Raw genomic sequence first — 18,900 nt, forward strand, 5'->3', positions numbered from 1 at the left:
ACGGAATTTGCAGAACAAGTTCCTCGGCTTCTTCTGTATCCAACAGCTAATGGACTCTGGACTGAGACATGAAGAGAAAAAAGACAAGATCTTGTCAGTCCTCCTGACACATCCGAAGGCCTGTGGTCTCGGGCCTGAAACGCGCCCCACGCCCCGCTGCTGCCCCCAGGGCGCCGCCCGACGGTCCCTCTGCTGGCAGCCCTCGTCCCGCAGGTGCCTTTCTCCGTCCTTCTTCGAGGCTTCCACCTCACTGCGGCGGGCGGTCGACGGCGGCTGCTTCTGGCCTCGGCGGAAAGGTGCGGGTCTGCGGAAGGAAGCGCGACTTTTCTCGCGTGGGGAGCCTGGTTTCGGGGGCGCAGCCCGCCCGCGGCCGCCGCGGGGCTCGGCTCCCCTTCCCACCATCCCACCAGCCTCCACCCGGTCTAGCGCCCGCGCCACTTCCCCGGCCGAGCTCTCCAAGGCCTCGGTCCTCGCGGCAAGGGCGGGGCGCACAGTGCGCGGGAGGTGGGGCCGGAGCTCCGCCGAGCTGGCCGCCTCCGCCTCCGGGGCACCGAGACGCCGGGACCTCCAGACGCCTAGAAGGGCAGGAGGGGAAGAAGGGCGCTCGCGCGGCGTCGGCGGCGTCGGCGGCGTCGGCGGCGTCGGCGGCGTCGGCGACGCGGTTCCGTGTGCGCCGCGTCCCGGGCTGAGGGCCGGGCGCCGGGCGGAGCGGGGCGGCGGCCCTGTGCGGGGCTCCGCGCGCGTTCTGGGAGCGGGCGGGCCCAAGCGGCCGGGACTCGGGCCTCCGTCGCCGCCGCCGCGGGCGTCCCCAGGGCTGGCCGAGGGCCTCGGCCCCGTCGGTCGGCGCGTCCCTTTGTGTGGGCTCGGTCTCCAGCCCCGCCTGGCTGCTCTCACGGGGCTCGCGGTGGTGGCCCGCCTGGCCGGCAGGCCGCCCCAGGAACGGCAGTGCGGACCCCAGCCAGACCGGAGGATTCCGCAGCCCTGGTTCACCCCCGATGTGAACCGGATCGCCAGTGGCGCCCCCTTGCGTTCCCGGTGAGGAAACAAGACTCAGAGAGGACAGAGTTGTGCAGGAGGTTACTCATCCCTCCACCCACCAAATACTCGGTGAGCCCCTGCCGCGAAGTGCTAGTCCTGCGGTTACCGTTGTGTGTTTTCTGGAAGGGGAGAAACGGAACAAGCTTGGAAAGCCAGAAGCCGAGTCTGGAAGTCTGGAGGGCTTGAAAACGCAGACTTGGAGGGCGAGTCATCCTAAGAATTAGGTGATCGTTAAAAACAAACAAGAACGCATTCATTCCTTTAAAGCCTTAGTTCTTCCTCTCTGAAGATCCTTGACTCCGCAAAGTCTCCTCTTCCTGCTGCAGACTGGCTGGAAAGCTGGAGAGCAGCGGGAATGCGTTTTGCAGTTAGAGAAGAGTATGGAGACTTTTTATATAGATCAGACAACAGGTAAAAAGGAGTCACTGTAGAGCTTCAGCCACAGAAGCCTTGTTTCTCACCAGCCACACGACCTTTGGCAAGTAATTCAGTGTCTGGTAGCTTCATTTCCTCATCTTCAGAATGGGAATGATCATCCTTACTGCTCACGCTTCTATAGGAAGGGGAGTTACCCATGGATGGGACACTACTCTGAGTGTCCTCCTGGAGCTGAGCTCTGGGAGAACTCAATCATTTCTATCTGTTTACAGCGATTCAGCACCCCATTAGGAACTTCCTCAGCAAACCCGAGAAAGAGATCAGGCAAGACTTGTGCTGGGCAGACCCTTTGGAGTGAGGCTTTCTGTGCCGGGCAGGTGAGAGACCTATAGTGTGAAATGAGTTATCTGGGGACAGGAATCCTGCCCATTAGCGGAAAGGACCATGACTGCAAGGGAGCATTTCCGGATGGCTCTTTATTGAGGAGAAGAGAAGCAGAGAAGTGGGACCTTGAGGAGTAGAGTTTGGGGGTGGGAGTTCAATAGTAATATAGTTGAACTCAACTTTGGATGGCAGGAGACTTGGACTTGAGTCATAGCTTTCTTCTAAGTTTCAATGTCCTCATCACTACTTTTGAGAGAGGTCACTTGGAATCCGCATGATTCCTTCCAGCATTGACATTCTGGGAATCTCTGAGTAGTTAGACTAGGTCAGTCTCAGAATTGGGGTCCCTGGATAGCCCTGTTGAGACAACACTGCTGAGACTTTAAATATATACTGTCATGGTGTTCAGGCAAGATGAAGCACAAAAGAGATGAACAAGTGGAGGAGAGATGGCAGTGGTCATGTGTGGAGCGTGGAGTTCTTACCATCCCTACACCTGGATAGAATCTTGAACTTGTTTAACATTTCAAATCATAACATTTACTGAACCCCCTCTATGCTAAGTACTTTGTGGAATCCACATATGAACACTCTGGGCCTTGCTCTTGGGAGCTTAGAGCTTAATGTGTACTTGGAAAGAAGAATGACACAGACATATACCCAGTTAACTTTAGTATAAGGCAACTGTAGTTCATATTACAGATTTGTTACGGTGGCTTTTTTTTTTTTTTTTTGAAGTACAGGAATTTCTGTATGATCAAACCTATCTGCTTTTGTTATGATGTCAGGCTTGTTTTAGGCTTTTTGCTTCCTGGGATCAAATTATCCCCTGATTTTTTTCGCCCAGTTCTTTTATTTTTTTTTTTGTCTTTTCAATTTTGATATTTCATTCATCAGTCTCTCTGGAATTTTTCAGGTATTCCCTCTTAGTCCTCGATCCGTTGCAGCTAATCAGTAACCAAGGACCATGTGACCACTGCTCACAGAGACTTGATCAGGCAGGTGATGATGGTGAATTAAAGGAATACGACCTCCCAAGGTAAAACTACTTTCTCTCTCTTTCTGGGAATATGACCCTGCCCTTTGTGAGTTTCTCATATCCTGTACTGAACGTGGTCCTAAGATCACTCACCCATCAGTCTCAGGGATTTGTAGGTTGGAGATTTGTGGAGCCTCATTGGTTCATTTGCCAGTTGTCCGAGATTATGCTTTTATGCACAGTTGCTTGGATACCCCTGGTGTCCTCCTGGCCCTGTGGTCTCATCTGTCCCTCCTCCTAGTTCTCTAGCCAAGAGTTCACCTCCCCGCACACATATCAGTGCCTGGGAATTCTTTCTGAGGGAATTTCCCATTCAGTCAGACAGAGGACAAGTAGTTTTTCTTTTGACCAACCTCTCCTTAGACTAGCCCTCCCTGGTCTTCTGATAAGTCTTGTTTCTTTCTCAGGTCCCCAGAACCACATTGGGCTTCCTTTTGGCACATCCTTGTGCATTTCTCTTTCTCCCTTCCTGCTTTTCTAACCAAAATCTCTATGTCAGTGAGCTTATACATTTGCATGACTTCCTTTGTCCCCTCTGTCTTACTCTCAAATTTGCATTCCTGACATATTCTTCCTCTTCTCATCTAAAGTGTTTTCCTGTTCTTCATCTTCCTTAGTGACATGACCATTGTTGATATTCAGACCTGGATCTGGTAACTTTGAATTCTTTCTTTTAGTCATCCTCTGTATCCAGTCTGATATAAGTATATGCTTTCCTGGAAATAGCTAGATTTCATCCTTCTCTTTCCTATCATTATCCTGGACTAGGGTCTCACTATCACATTCATTTATTCATTCGTTCAACAAACATTTATTGGGCACCTAGAAAGTGGCAGACCCTCAGTAGAGGGGTCACGAATACTGCATTCCTAAAGTCTCCCCACTCATTTCCCTTCCTCCATTCTTTCTTGCAGCTCTATTCCAGCTGGGCTAATCTTCCTAAAGCATTCTTTTTTAAAGAAACATGTTTAATTCAAGTATAGTTGACATACAATGTTATACCCTAAAGCGTTCTTTTCCTCATGCCATGTCTAGGAAGGATGATGTGAAATTTATTGTCCAAACTGGGATATTTTTGTGAGTTCAGGAGGCCACTGATTTATAGTGATGCTAGAATAGCAGGTGTAAGCCAGCTCTGTTCTGGGACATCTGAGATATATGAACGCTCTACTCCTAGGTGGCATCTCTTGATTCTGTTTTCTTCAATTTGCGTCTCGTGGGATACCCAGCTGCCTCTGTCCTGTTTTCTACTCCGTGAAGCTGAGAGAATTATTAATGTGCTGGGGTGTGGAGGGAAGTTTGAGAACTAGGGGATATGAATAGCAATGCTCGAAAAACTGTGTTACTGACAAGTGAGAGTGAGACAGGAGAACAGCAAGGTAGAAAAAAGAATGTAGACTGGGGAAAGAAAATGATGATGGTAAATACTTATTTCCCATTGACCATTAAATTATATCCATATATGCCCCATAATTTCAGTGTTCTGACTCATATAACTTCAGGCAACTTCTTTCATTCCTTCATTTGTTCATTCAAACAAAAATTTTTTTGATTCCTACTGAATGCCGGGACTGTGCTAGTTGCTGGGAAGACAAAGGTGAACAAAATGGACAAAATCCCCACCATCATGAAGCTATGTGATACTGTAATCTCACACTTATTTCTGAGTACACTGGCCCTGTGCAATCTTTTTTTTTTTTTCTTTTTTCCTGCCTTTCCACAAGCTTCTTTTGGAGGAAATAATTTCATCTTCTGGGGCTCATCCAAAGGTGTGTGTTCTTAAAGTACCTTTCCCCAAAGGGATTCAATTCAGTAAATGTTCCCTTCCCTCTTACCCTTCACCTCTTGATTGGGTACTTTATAAATCTTAATTTGGCTTCTTCATTTTTCACCATTTTCTCCACTGTAAGCTCCTTAAAGGTAGATGCAATACTTCATGCTTGTATTAGTGTGCTCAGGCTGCCATAATAAAATCCCACAGACAGGCAGTGTAAACAACAGACATTTCTTTTCTCACAGTTCTGGAGCCTGGAAGTCCAAGATCAAGGTGACCACCTGATTCAGTTTCTGGTGAGGACTCTCTTCCTGGCTTATAAATGGCCACCTTCTTGTTGTGTGCTCAAATGGCACAGTTTATTGGGAGGAGGAGGAGAGGCAGAAATGGAAGCAAAAATGAGCTCTCAAAAAAAAAAAAAAAAAAAAGAGCTCTCCTATGTCTTCTTATAAGGACACACTAATCTTGTCAGGTCAAAACTCCACCCTCATGATCTCATTTAACCTTAATTTACCTCCTTAAAGGTCATATCTTCAAATATAGTTACATTAGACATTACAGCTTCAATACGTCAATTAGGGATGAGGGGGACACATTCAGTACATAACAATCCTTTATTTTTAATATTTTTTAATTGACGTTTGGTTTGCCAGCATATAGTATTTATTTATTTACATTCAATAATGGTATTTATTTCTTTGTGACAGAGCCATGTAAATACGTGGCTATTAATATTTTCCATGAACACCTCTTTCTTGAAAGCCACGAGACTAATCTTTTCCACAGCAGCCTTTGATAGTAGAATAGTTACTACAATAGCTAACTGGGAAGCTTCAGATCAGTCATGCCTAGAAATGAGACAAGCTGGGGCTGGCTTCAAGGCATTATCTCATTCTGAATCCTTATTATGTCTTGTTCTCATAATTATGAAGATCCATTCTCAAGTTGGGAAGTCATTTCCCAACCTTTCATAAGAAATACTATAAAAAGAATTAAAAAATAATGCAAGTTGGCAGAAGACAATTTGCTAGCAAAATGAGAGGCCTCTATAACAGTAAATATATAAACTTACCCACCTTTTCATCCATCCATTCATTCATCCACAAATAGTTATTTTCTACCTTTCTGCAATAATGCTTTTTAAAATTTTCCCTGTGTTAGATCCAAAACAGAGATGTGTACAGAGTAGAATCCTCAGTAACTACTACTTTAAGACATGTAGGAAAAAAAGAGTTTTAGAGAAGATTGCAAATGGAAAAGAAATTCAGAAAGAACCATCAACTTTCCCAGAGAGAACATTGGAAATGGCTTCACTTTCTGTCCCACCCTGCTCTGCAGGCACCTGGCTTCTCACTGAGTTTCCTCCTTATTGATTAGGAGAGGTAACAACAGCTGGATGTGTTCAGTATCCTGGCAAGAATCCACCCTTCAACCACCATTTTCTCTGCGTTTATATCTTGAGCACAGATTTGTATATATGTGTCCCTGTATGGCATCAGTGGCACCTATATTCCTGAAATATGAATTCTAATCTCAATTGGAAGTTCTCTTCCTTTCTTGCTGATCTTGAGCACTGAACCACTGGACATGCTTCTCCTTTAGAGAGTGTGACTCGGCCTATGAAAAAGCTATGAGACCATGGAAACTGGTCAGACGTTTTTGAAAAGCAATAGGCAGCACTGCAAAACAATTTCATTCCTTCTGATCCAGTAACTCCTTTGTGGAACTTTTATTCTAGGAACATATTTCAATTGGAAGAAAACTTTATCCAGAGTGACTATTGAAGTGGTTAAATCTCAGGGAGCAACAGAAATGTCTAACACTAGCAAAATTGTAGGTAAATTATAATGAATTCAACTGGTAGTATATTTTATTTTCATAAAATGATCTTATGATGATAAAATACTAACGTGGAAAGTTACATATGAAATTTAAAGAGGTAGAATGCAAAATTATATCTACTGTATATTTGTAACTGTATAACTATACATATGGACAAATTTGAAGAGGAACATGGTAAAAGGAGCATTAATTATATGTTAGTATCATGGGGTCATCTTTCTGTTTCCTTTATGATTCCAGTCCCCTCCAGATTTGAGATATCCTAGGGTTACCTGTATGTCCAGAGTTTCATGTTAAACCCACTAGGCAGTTCATGCTCATTCCTGTCATGGGTTTCATGTATTTGCCCCTTTTGATTGCACTGCCTCCTCCTTTCACCCTTTTGCCAATGTTACTTACAGTATACCATGCACAGTCTTATCAGAGTTTCCCCTGCCATGCTTTAGCTAGCCCTGTTCCCCAACTCAGACTCTCAAATTTGCAGTGGATTGAATGATAGCTTATCAGAGTGATAGCTTGGTGAGAAGCAGACAGACTGAATGAGTGCATGTGGCTGGGTCCAGCTACTGAGCAATCCCTACAGAGTAGGCTGTGGTGTGACTAGGCTCCAATAGGTTCTGGTACTGGAAGAATAGTGTTACCCCTTATTAAGACAGAACTTAAAAACAGGGATGTAGCCAGGGGCCTTGTATCTGGATTTAGAACAAAAGACGAATTCTTGTACCCTAAGACCATCCCAGTTGCTGATCTATGAAATAGTTCTTGAGCATCTATTTTGTGCCAGCCATTATATCATTGGTATTAGGGGAATAGGTCAGCAAGAACTAAAAGCCAAACTGTTTTTGAAGAGCTACTGAGGGATGCCTGGGTGGCTCAGTGGTTGAGTGTCTGCCGGAGTCCCAGGATCAAGTCCTACATCAGGCTGTCTGTATGGAGCCTGTTTCTACTCCCTCTTCCTATGTCTCTGCCTCTCTCTGTATGTCTCTCATGAATAAATAAATTAAATCTTTTTTTTTTTTTTAAGAGGAAGAAGAGCTACTGAACTAAGGATCTTTCAGTTCATTTTTTCTGGGAACCAGGTGGGGAGTTTGATGGCTCCAATTCTGGGAATAGAATGTGAGACAGAAAGAAATCAGGATGTATTTTATATTATTCATTGCTTATCCTAATGCTGGATCTGTTGGGTTCCTCTCTTATCTTTCCATATGCCTTTACCTTGGTCTCGGGGTCTACCCTCATTTTTCTCATCTTGCTTTTGATCTGTTCCGCCATCTTTGAACACTTCTTCTTCCATGTGAGACCCTGTGATGTACTACATCTTGTTATCTTTGGATAATTCTCCTTCCTCCAGGAAAAAGAATAGGTAATATTGCAATTTCTGTTTCTTCTGTCAGATGGTGGAACTGGAACTGAGGAGGTATTGATTGCAAAGTATTATTCCTGAAAAATTAGAATCTTACACTTTCAAGAGAACTCCACAGAGGTGTTTCCCAGGAAGTCAAAAATTTAAAAAGCTCCTCTGAAGAGAAAGAGAAAGATTCAACAGGCCACTGTGATGTTTCAAGCAAGAGAAAATGAGAAGAAAGACAAGAAATTTCAGGCATAAGACAGTTAAAGACAATAAAACACTTACGGAAGTAAGTGAGCAAGAATCTGAAAAAGATGGTAGTCAGTGCTTGGATCCTATAACAAGCAGGAGAATTCAGGCTGAAAAGAAACAGTATGTATGTACTGAGTGTGGGAAAGCTTTTAGTCAGAGTGCAAACCTTACAGTGCATGAGAGAATCCACACAGGAGAGAAACCCTATAAGTGTAAGGAGTGTGGAAAAGCCTTCAGTCATAGCTCCAACCTTGTTGTTCATCGGAGAATCCACACTGGACTGAAGCCCTACACATGCAGTGAATGTGGGAAATCTTTCAGTGGTAAGTCACACCTCATTCGGCACCAGGGAATCCATAGTGGGGAAAAAACGTATGAATGTAAGGAGTGTGGGAAAGCCTTTAGTCGGAGTTCAGGTCTTATTTCACATCATAGAGTTCACACTGGGGAGAAGCCCTACACTTGTATTGAATGTGGGAAAGCCTTTAGCCGTAGTTCAAATCTTACTCAACATCAAAGAATGCACAAAGGAAAAAAAGTTTACAAATGTAAGGAGTGTGGGAAAACATGTGTTTCTAATACAAAGATTATAGACCATCAGAGAATTCACACAGGGGAAAAGCCTTACGAGTGTGATGAGTGTGGAAAAACTTTCATTTTAAGGAAGACCCTTAGTGAACATCAGAGACTTCACCGTAGAGAGAAACCTTACAAATGTAATGAATGTGGGAAAGCTTTTACTTCTAATCGAAACCTTATTGATCATCAGAGAGTTCACACTGGAGAGAAACCCTATAAATGTAACGAATGTGGAAAAACCTTCAGGCAGACTTCTCAAGTTATTCTACATTTGAGAACCCATACTAAGGAGAAACCCTATAAATGTAGTGAGTGTGGGAAAGCCTATCGTTACAGCTCGCAGCTTATTCAACACCAGAGAAAACATAATGAGGAGAAAGAAATCTCATAAATAAAATATATTGGTAGTAGTCCTAATTGCTACTTTTTGTAAAAGCAATTTTTCATTATTATCAACTTAATTCAGTTTTTAAGACTCCATGCAGGGAAAGTAACCAGAAACAGACAAAGATTAACAGAGGGATATTCATGCCAGCATCATATATAACAAGAGAACTAGATTTTCAATAGGACGTGGTTTAAATGAATGATAGTCTCTATCTACTTGATGGTTTTGCAGCCATTATATAAACATCTTTAAAGAATATTTAATGCCATGGGGAAAAAATTTGTATAAAACAGAAGATAGAGAAAAAACAAGTTCGATCCAAATATTTGAAAAGCATTTACATATAGTAGAGAAATGGTTATGAAATAATACCAAACCAAAACATTGACAGTGATTATCATTGGGTGATAGAATTATAGGCTATTTCTATTTTCTTCTTTATACTCTTCTATGCATTTTAGATTTTCTACAATGAGAACATAGTACTTTTATATTCAGGAAAGAAGTACAGTATTTTTTTTATTTTTTATTTATTTTTTTTAGTAATAAATTTATTTTTTATTGGTGTTCAATTTGCCAACATACAGAATAACACCCAGTGCTCATCCCATCAAGTGCCCCCCTCAGTGCCCATCACCCATTCACCCCCACCCCCCCGCCCTCCTCCCCTTCCACCACCCCTAGTTCGTTTCCCAGAGTTAGGAGTCTTCATGTTCTGTCTCCCTTTCTGATATTTCCTACCCATTTCTTCTCCCTTCCCTTCTATTCCCTTTCACTATTATTTATATTCCCCAAATGAATGAGACCATATGTTTGTCCTCCGATTGACTTACTTTACTCAGCATAATACCCTCCAGTTTCATGCACATTGAAGCAAATGGTGGGTATTTGTCATTTCTAATGGCTGAGTAATATTCCATTGTATACATAGACCACATCTTTTTTATCCATTCATCTTTCGATGGACACCGAGACTCCTTCCACAGTTTGGCTATTGTGGACATTGCTGCTAGAAACATCGGGGGAGGTGCAGGTGTCCCGGCATTTCATTGCATCTGTATCTTTGGGGTCAATCCCCAGCAGTGCAATTGCTGGGTCGTAGGGCAGGTCTATTTTTAACTCTTTTCCAGGATCTATAAAGAACTTAATAAACTCAACACCAAAGAACTTATTAAACTCAACACCATGGGCAAAAGACATGAACAGAAATCTCACAGAGGAAGACATAGACATGGCCAACACGCACGTGAGAAAATGCATCACTTGCCATCAGGGAAATACAAATCAAAACCACAATGAGATACCACCTCACACCAGTGAGAATGGGCAAAATTAGCAAGGCAGGAAACCACAAATGTTGGAGAGGATGCGGAGAAAAGGGAACCCTCTTACACTGTTGGTGGGAATGTGAAATGGTGCAGCCACTCTGGAAAACTGTGGAGGTTCCTCAAAGAGTTAAAAATAGTACAGTATTTTTTAAGTGCAACCAGAACATGTTCATTTTCACTTGACAGTGTTATGAAAGGCAAGGAGAATATGGACCCTAAACTCATGGGATTCCACCCTAATACTGGTACTTGGTAGCAGTGGAACCATGAGCAAATCACTTCTTTTAGAGCCTGTTTACTGTTTGTTAAATAATAAACACTAGTCATTGGTCTTTGCAGTTTTAAAATAAGCTGGCTGTATAGTTGTCAGCTGTTAGGTTAAAAGAACAGCAAAAATTTACTACATTCTCCTCTCCACAGTTGTAGAAGGATGTACAGATAATAGAGGCTTTATTTTTTAGGTATATGTCTACAAAACCAGAAAAAATGTCCCCTTATGAAATTGAAACAATTGCAGGTTCATAACTGAAAAGATGCAATGAGCATAATCTAAAACTAGGGGAAGACTCTGCCTTCTCATGTTATGTATAGTTTAGTAGCTAAAGGTGCAGACTTTGGAATCAGAGATAGGTGTTCTGATCCCAGATCTACCTCTCACCAACTTGTCAAGGTTGGTCAGGAAGTGAGGAAATGCTGAGTCTTTCTCCCTTTTATCATCGATAAAAACCTTTCTTAAGAGAAGGGAGGGATGCTGTGCAGTCAGTACTACAGGTGCTCACTAGCTTCCTCTGCATGGCTTTAAGTCCAGCCCTTTGAGAAGGCCTTAAACCAGTATTTTAAACTTCTAAGTCCTTGGCTCAAAATCCACCTGGGAACACTTAGAAGGAATCTGCCCATTTGTAAATGCAGTTGCCCCTCTTTCTTTGTATATGGTGAATTCCTAAGCCTGATGTCATTTGTTTTATGCATATAAGGATTATTGTTATCCCATTCAATTCTTACAACATTTGTACAAGAAAATTGTGTCTTGGGGTTAGGTGACTGGTTACTTAGTGATTGGAGTCAGGATTTGAACTCAGATCTGAGGTTTAAGTCTGTGCTTTCTTCATTATACCACAGTGCCTCTGCCCACCGTGATGGTTCTATATGTGAGCAGGAGACCAGTTGTGATTCTCCTGAGTAGACACCTCTGTGAAAGGACATTGTATCTAAATAATGATTTGATCATGGTTTCATAAGGAAGATGCTATCTGTCTTCCCTAAGTTTGATTTATGGCTTGTCCCTGCACCTTGTAATTTAGTTTTAAGGATTATATATTTCTTCCTTGCTGTTACTGGGGACAAAGAAGCAGAAGGTTGTAAAGGGTATAGTGTGAAAAGAGATTGTTTGGTTTTGTCCTATTTTTATAGGATTGGTACATGGAATTTTGTGATGTAATAGTCCATCTTTGTTTGCATGGTTATTCAAAAGAAGGTTGCTGGATTCAGGGATAGGACTGTTATATCACTGTTGAATAGGCACTTCCCTAAGAGTCTATGTGGACACAAGGGTAGAATAACCCACATATGGCAGTGGGTTACACTACTATAACACTAAGGGTCCTTCCATCATTTTCCTCTTGTCACATGTCCTTCTAAAATTAAGGGAGGCATTTGTAATTAGCATCCCATGCCTTTTGGCATGCCAGCCATCCTCACCTGCTGATTACCTATGTAGAAACTCCATGACTGATGTCTACTGGTAGCCGAAACTAAGAGAACAGTCAGTTGGCTTCTTTATACCTGTCAGAGGTTGTATTTTGAGCATTTATTATTACTGAGCAGAGTTGTTGATGCTTCCTGTATTACTGAGCAGGTATTCTCTAACCAAAACAATTTCCTATCACTGTGTCATAGTGCCTGAGATTCTTCCTTCAAATAGGCTCTCTTTTTCATCTTAAAAGACTTTTGTGATCTTCAAAAGTAAATACCTTCTGGAAGGATGCTGTGCCATGTCAAACCCAGAAATCTGAATACAGATCTTCACATATCTTACCCCAGGCAAGGTAAGATAATAGACCCTCACCCATTTTCTAAGCTCATACTTAAGCTGCACAGGTAAATGCTGATAAGTGGTCCTCATACCCTTTCAGATAAATATTCTGTAGTATAATGTGAACTGATCATCCACCTTCCTCCAGGGACACTTTCAAGACTACCAGCTGTTTACTTTAGTCAGATTTGAATTATGTAGTTCTTATCATCCTTTCAGGCTTTTTCATGACACACTCTGCATTCAGGATGTCTCTGTGTTTTTTCCAGTTACCTGTGCTAATGGAAACCAGTGCCTCCTCTGCAGCCACTCATTTGTTAGTTTTGGTCTCCCTCAACCCATTTACCTGAGTTTATTTCCATTTTCCCCTATTTTCCATCAAAAACCCATTGCTAGACTACTGTGTATTGCCTATCCCTTTTTTTTTTGTTATCTCCTGGCTTCTTGTGCACTCACACTTATTCATTTATGTTTTTAGTACCCTGAATATTCTTGAGGAATATGAAGAGGTGATATTTTTTAGCCACAGACATCCTGGTTGTGTAGAATTGCTCTTGTGTGGAATAAGAATATATATGTATCCTTTTAGTTGAGAAAGTGTGAAATAAAATCTCATTTTTTATAGCTTTGATTGAAGAGAAATATGAAAGACAAAGAATCTGCATAGAGAGAAGAGTTTCTCCTTAGGTTTAGAGATATATTTTATTGGTGGTGTGTACTGTATTAGGTCTTACTTGGAACTGAGAAAAAAATCAAACCAAAAAGGGGCTTAAATAGCTGAATAATTCTGTTGCATTTAAATCCTATAAGACTAAATTTTATTTGAGTTCGGTATCCTCAGTGACAGACTTCTTTTTTTTAATTTTTCCATTTAATATAAATAAATAAAATAGTATGCTCGTGTTGTTAGGTTGTTTTCTGAAACTGATTGTCTTTAATCAACTCTGATGTTATAAAACTGTTTTTGCAGGACATAGTTATAATTCCTCCAATAAATTCTGTTGTCATTCACTTGTTATAAATACCACTGAATTTTTTTTTATCTTGTTTCCTTTGTTCAGAGTGGGAAGAAAACAGTTCAGTTTGCTTTTCTTTAAGCAGCTGTTTTTGGAATGATGTGATTTTGCTTGTTTCTGATTTAAATGCAACACAAAGCTTGTTCTTTTCATACTCCTACTACATAAATCAGAGCTCCCTAGCCAACAGAAAGTGTCCTATAATTTCCTTAGAGAAATTGTTTAGCCAATTATTATCCGAGTCCCTGTCTCTGGGCCCATCTGTGTTTCAAATCTTTACCATTCCGTAGACCTCAGATGGCTATATAAAACCAGCCATGTTCCCTGAAGTCTGTTTCTGCTCCAGAAAGTATGTTTGTGAGTGGTATAAAGTGGTATAAAGGAGATAGCAGACTCCTTTCTGGGCATCATAGATAAGGACCTGACTAGTTCCCACTCTTCCCACTGACCATTTAAATGTACATGGTATAGTTTGACCACAGGGATTGTAGACTTGCAAAAGCTGTAACCAGTCTCTAAAACTAAGGCCAGTGGATTCCAAATTTGGGAACCACAGGAGGTAACAGCACACACACAGAACAATTTCCAAGGCCCGCCAAATGTGGGCCAAGGTCCAGGAGTCTATATAAAACAACACTTTTGCAGTGGGAATTGAAAATTTTTCATTAGGAGCCTTGACTCTTTACCTGACTACTGTGATGATAGTCCATTTTTCCCTCAGAAGAACCTATAAATTACAAAATTATTAAGACATATACCAAAGTTTGTATAACCATGACAAATTAGCAACCAGTTTATGGAGTATGAAATAAAATGCTGTCACATTTGCAGTCTGTTTTACCACAAAATTGAACAGAGATTAATGTCCTTAAAAGGCATAAAAGAACAGTAAGGCAAACTAGATAATTATAAAGCCCTTTGGCTGCAAAACAACCTAGAAATTCTGGATTAAATTTAAACATTCTTTTCAAGGGCTTTTGAGAAGGTGAAGTAAACACACAGAGCCTAAAGTAAATAGGATGTGGAAGTCAGAAAGGTAAGTAGGTGATGATACTTTGGGTGCTGTGAGGCAGTTTGATGATATTGGTCACCAAGGGACATAGATTTTACCTGCTGCAAGTGCAGAATTTGAATCTGTGGTCTTGCAAGAGGTGGAGAATTGGAAGTGAGATTTCCATAAGAACCCCAGATGTGTACTATATTCCCAGTGAAAGCGTGCATTAGGAAAAGGTCAACCAGGAGCAGAGGAAAACATCAAGGAAGCTTGTGAGTTTTGTCATGGACTTTAAGTAGAAAATAAAAGCCTCTAATAATTAGTAGTCATGAGTCAATCCTCATGGTAATTTAGAGTTCAAATTTAGAAAACTCTAAACCAAGAAAGTAATATAAAATTATGTATACACATTTCCAAGTATTCTTGAATGGTTATTTAAAAGTTAGTGAATTTTTAAAAACTGAATTATCTAATTAAACTGAGTTACCTAATTGTTTTAGGTTGTTTTTCAGGAAGTATACATAGACAAAGGATAACATACAGCAAATTTATTAGAGAGTGTTCTTGGGATTAATACCCAAGAACACAGAACTACCAAACTAGTAGTAGGAGAAGTCCTCTGTGTTCCTTCAGACTCAGTCAGATGGGTCTGTACTATCAGAAGTGCCTAGACCAGAGGAGAGAGGTCTGGGCCCATATGCCGATTCAGCCAGTCACTCCGTACAAGCCCTGTCACACCACTGTAAAGGGAACCATGATCTTGGGTAAGGTAGACTTCTTCAGCTGAGGATATAGTTCCTGGAGAGAACTGACAATTGAAGGCTTTCAGCCTGCCCTCCTGGGTGGAAGGATAGGGGGCAATCCAGGGAAATCCAGACAGGGCAACACAATGTCCTCTACCCTGATCATACTGCAATTATTAACTAATAATTAATTAATTGATTAATTAAACCACATACATTTGGAAAGTAAACACATTTCTAAATAATCCATAGTTTGAAGAAAACTTAATGAAAATGAGAAAATACTTAAACATGAATAAAACTGAAGGAGAGACTCTTCTGGCCATGTAGAGTTAGAGGGACTAGAATTACATTTCTACCTGAAACAAGAATCCCAGACAAAATATATGAAACAATGATTTTGGTCCTATTGATATCAGTAACAAAAATCAAGGATTTTTGATTTCTGATATAGAGAAACAAGTTAAGTGAGCCATATGTGCCCCAGTTTATTGCCTTAAGAAAGTCCCCAGGCGGGCAGCCCCAGTGGCGCAGCGGTTTAGCGCCGCCTGCAGCCTGGGGTGTGATCCTGGTAGACCAGGGATTGAGTCCCACCTCAGGCTCCCTGCATGGAGCCTGCTTCTCCCTCTGCCTGTGTCTCTGCCTCTCTCTGTGTGTGTCTCTCATGAATAAATAAAATAAAATAAATAAAATAAAATAAATAAAATAAAATAAAATAAAATAATAAAATAAAATAATAAAATAAAGAAAAGAAAGGAAAAAAAGAAAAGAAAAAAGAAAAAAGGAAAGAAAAGAAAAGAAAAGAAAAAAAAGTCCCCAGGCCTCCCCAGGCAGTAGCATAGGGAGAGGGAGCTGGTGGAGTCTGGTGAAATTCTTGAGTTGACGAGAGAGCTGAGAATCCAAGAAGACCAAGGCAGGTAGGGTTCACAAGATAGTACTGGAGGAGAGAGAACTATGCAGAGATTTCTGGAGATCTGTGAATGGTCAGGATATTCAGCAGAGTACTGATGGACACATTATATGAGGAAACTTATCTAAGGCCAGGGGGGCGGCGGGGGGAACATTCCAAAGGATTGGAGTGAACAGTTCCAGGCACAGAAACAAGGTAAGAAATACTGTCTTGCCATGAGTCACACACAATTCCTTTGTGCATTGGGTAAACTACTCAGAAGGGTCTTGCCTCGGTAGTGTAGAGCAATAAACCTAGAATAAATCTGAAGAAAATTACTCCAAGGTGCATCACAAATTTCTCAAAAACAGTCAAGAGAAAATTATAAAAACAGTGCAGAGGAAAAGATAGGGATTACAACAGGTTTCTTTTCTTTTTTCTTTTCTTTTTTTTCTCTTTTCTTTTCTTTTCTTTTCTTTTTTTTCTTTTCTTTTCTTTCTTTTCTTTCTTTCTTTCTTTTCTTTCCTTTTTTTAAAGATTTTATTTATTGGGAACCCCCGGTGGCTCAGCGGTTTAGTGCCACCTTCAGCCCAGGGCGTGATCCTGGAGACCCGGGATCGAGTTCCACTTCCGGCTCCCTGCATGGAGCCTGCTTCTCCCTCGGCCTTGCTCTCTCTCTCTCTCTCTCTCTCTCTTAAATAAATAAATAAATAAATAAATAAATAAATAAATAAATAAAATCTTTATTCATGAGAGACACAGAGAGAGAGAGAGAGAGAGAAGCAGAGACACAGGCAGAGGGAGAAGCAGGCTTCCTGCATAGCTTTTTAAAAAAGTTTGTTATCTACACCCAATTTGAGCTCAAACTCAAAACCATGAAATAAAGAGCTGGATGCATTTCTCCTTGAGTCAGCCAGATGCCCCTGTCTTACATTTTGGACTGTTGTGTTGGGCTGTCCTGTGCATTATACGAAACTTAGCAGCACCCATGGCTTCTACCCACTAGATGCCAGTATCACTATACCTCAGTTGTTTCAAAAATATCTATATATAGCCCCCAGGGGAGAACCATTACTAAGTAAGTTGAGTACCACTGCTATACAGAAAATGGTATAATGTCACTTGAAGGTAGACTGATGAAGATCCCAAAGCAATCATTAAAATAACAAAACGGGGATCCCTGGGTGGCGCAGCGGTTTAGCGCCTGCCTTTGGCCCAGGGCGCGATCCTGGAGACGCGGGATCGAGTCCCACGTCGGGCTCCCGGTGCATGGAGCCTGTTTCTCCCTCTGCCTGTGTCTCTGCCTCTCTCTCTCTCTCTGTGACTATCATAAATAAATAAAAATTAAAAAAAAATAACAAAACAGGGACACACCCGGGTGGCTCGGTGGTTTAGCCTCTGCCTTCCATTCAGGTTGTGATCCTGGGGACCTGGGATTGGCTCCCTGCATGGAGCCTGTTTCTCTCTCTGCCTATGTCTCTGCTTCTCTCTGTATGTCTCTCATGAGTGAATAAATAGAATCTTTAAAAAAAAAAAGTTTTAGTTATTAATAAAAAGATAAAATTGCATAGAATTATATACCCACCAATTAGCATATCCAAAGTTGGGGAACCTGAATAAGCTCTGTGGATTGTACCATTCAATTTCCTGGTTGAATTGATAGATATTGTGCTCTAGTTATGCAAGATGTGACCATTGGACGAAGCTGGGTGAAAGATACATAGGAATTCACTGTACTTTTTAATTTCCTGTTATTTTCCCCAAAAAAAAGTTTAAAAAAGAAAAATAAATACGACTGATTGCAGCTTAATTCCATCTTATGAAAAAAAAATTCCATCTTATGTATGCTATGAACATATGTGTAATTATATATTTTAAAAAGCTATTTGATAATGGAAAGTTTACAGCATCTAAAGTGCTCATACTCCTAACTCTGGGAAACGAACTAGGGGTGGTGGAAGGGGAGGTGGGCGGGGGGTGGGGGTGACTGGATGACGGGCACTGAGGGGGGCACTTGATGGGATGAGCACTGGGTGTTATTCTATATGTTGGCAAATTGAACAGCAATAAATAATAAATTTATTAAAGAAAAAACTTAAAGGGCTCATAAAGTTATTCCAAGTAAATCCAAAAGAAGTTAATGAAGTTAGTTTTTTCCATGCTATCATACTGAGTTAATAAAATATATGTTTTACACACAAACAGGTCATTTCCTAATGAAAAGGGGTCAATTCATCAAGAGTACCTGATCTTAAACATTGATATATTTAAAAGCAGTTTTAAAATACACAGAATAAAAACTGATAGAACTGTAAGGAGAAATAGACAAGCCCACGTACATAGCAGATTTCAATACATCTTTCTCAAATGATAGAATATATAGAAAACAAAGATACAGATCTGAGCAATACTACCAACCAACTTGACCAATAGACATTTAACACTAGCCAGCAACAACAGAACATACCCCCATGGAATTCAATTAGAATTGGTAACAGAAAGATCCCTGTAAATCCTCAACTATTTGAAACTAAATTACACAAATGAAATCTTGACTCCAAAGATGAAATTAAGAAATATATATAGAAAGCATTTTGAATTGACTCAGAAAATAAAAACATCAAAATTTATGGAACATTGTTAAAGCAGTAGAGGGACATTATAGCACTAAATGTGTATTAGAAAAGAGGAAAGGTTAAGCAACTAGAATAAGAGCAAATTAGAATCAAAGTAAGAAGAAATGAAATAATAAGGTCAGTGGAAAACTTAAAAACAGGAAATCTATAGAGAAAATCAATGAAAGCCAAAATGATTATTTTTAAAAAATCAATAAATTTGATAAACCTCCAGCAAGATTAACTAAAGAGGAGACTCAA

At 40.9% G+C, this 18,900-nt stretch overlaps 2 protein-coding genes across 5 annotated transcripts in view; both read left to right on the forward strand.

Annotated features, from left to right (window-relative positions):
* Nucleotides 1-640: 640 nt before the first annotated feature.
* On the forward strand, nucleotides 641-9,648 carry ZNF660 (zinc finger protein 660). 4 transcript variants are annotated; one of them, XM_041764219.1, is made up of 4 exons: nucleotides 641-1,449; nucleotides 1,689-1,793; nucleotides 2,717-2,839; nucleotides 7,850-9,648. In XM_041764219.1, the coding sequence occupies exon 4, from the start codon at nucleotides 8,030-8,032 to the stop codon at nucleotides 9,023-9,025; it is 996 nt and encodes a 331-aa protein (XP_041620153.1). In that variant the 5' UTR covers nucleotides 641-1,449; nucleotides 1,689-1,793; nucleotides 2,717-2,839; nucleotides 7,850-8,029; the 3' UTR covers nucleotides 9,026-9,648. The 4 variants fall into 4 exon arrangements, with proteins under 4 accessions (XP_041620153.1, XP_041620154.1, XP_041620152.1 ...); XM_041764220.1 differs by having other exon boundaries at nucleotides 641-1,262; XM_041764218.1 differs by having other exon boundaries at nucleotides 641-1,107.
* Nucleotides 8,280-18,900, forward strand: part of LOC121496031 (zinc finger protein 197) — a 72,643-nt gene continuing 62,022 nt past the window's right edge. Inside the window, exon 1 of the mRNA XM_041764213.1 lies at nucleotides 8,280-8,378. The gene's annotated coding sequence lies outside the window, so the exon portion shown is untranslated. The remainder of the gene's footprint in view (nucleotides 8,379-18,900) is intronic.

This window comes from Vulpes lagopus, chromosome 7 (assembly GCF_018345385.1).
Source record: "Vulpes lagopus strain Blue_001 chromosome 7, ASM1834538v1, whole genome shotgun sequence".
NCBI lineage: Eukaryota > Metazoa > Chordata > Mammalia > Carnivora > Canidae > Vulpes > Vulpes lagopus.

What these genes read in the sequence shown, in the direction of transcription:
- ZNF660 (XM_041764219.1), top strand. Translation starts at nt 8,030, where the DNA reads ATGAGAAGAAAGACAAGAAATTTCAGGCATAAGACAGTTAAAGACAAT.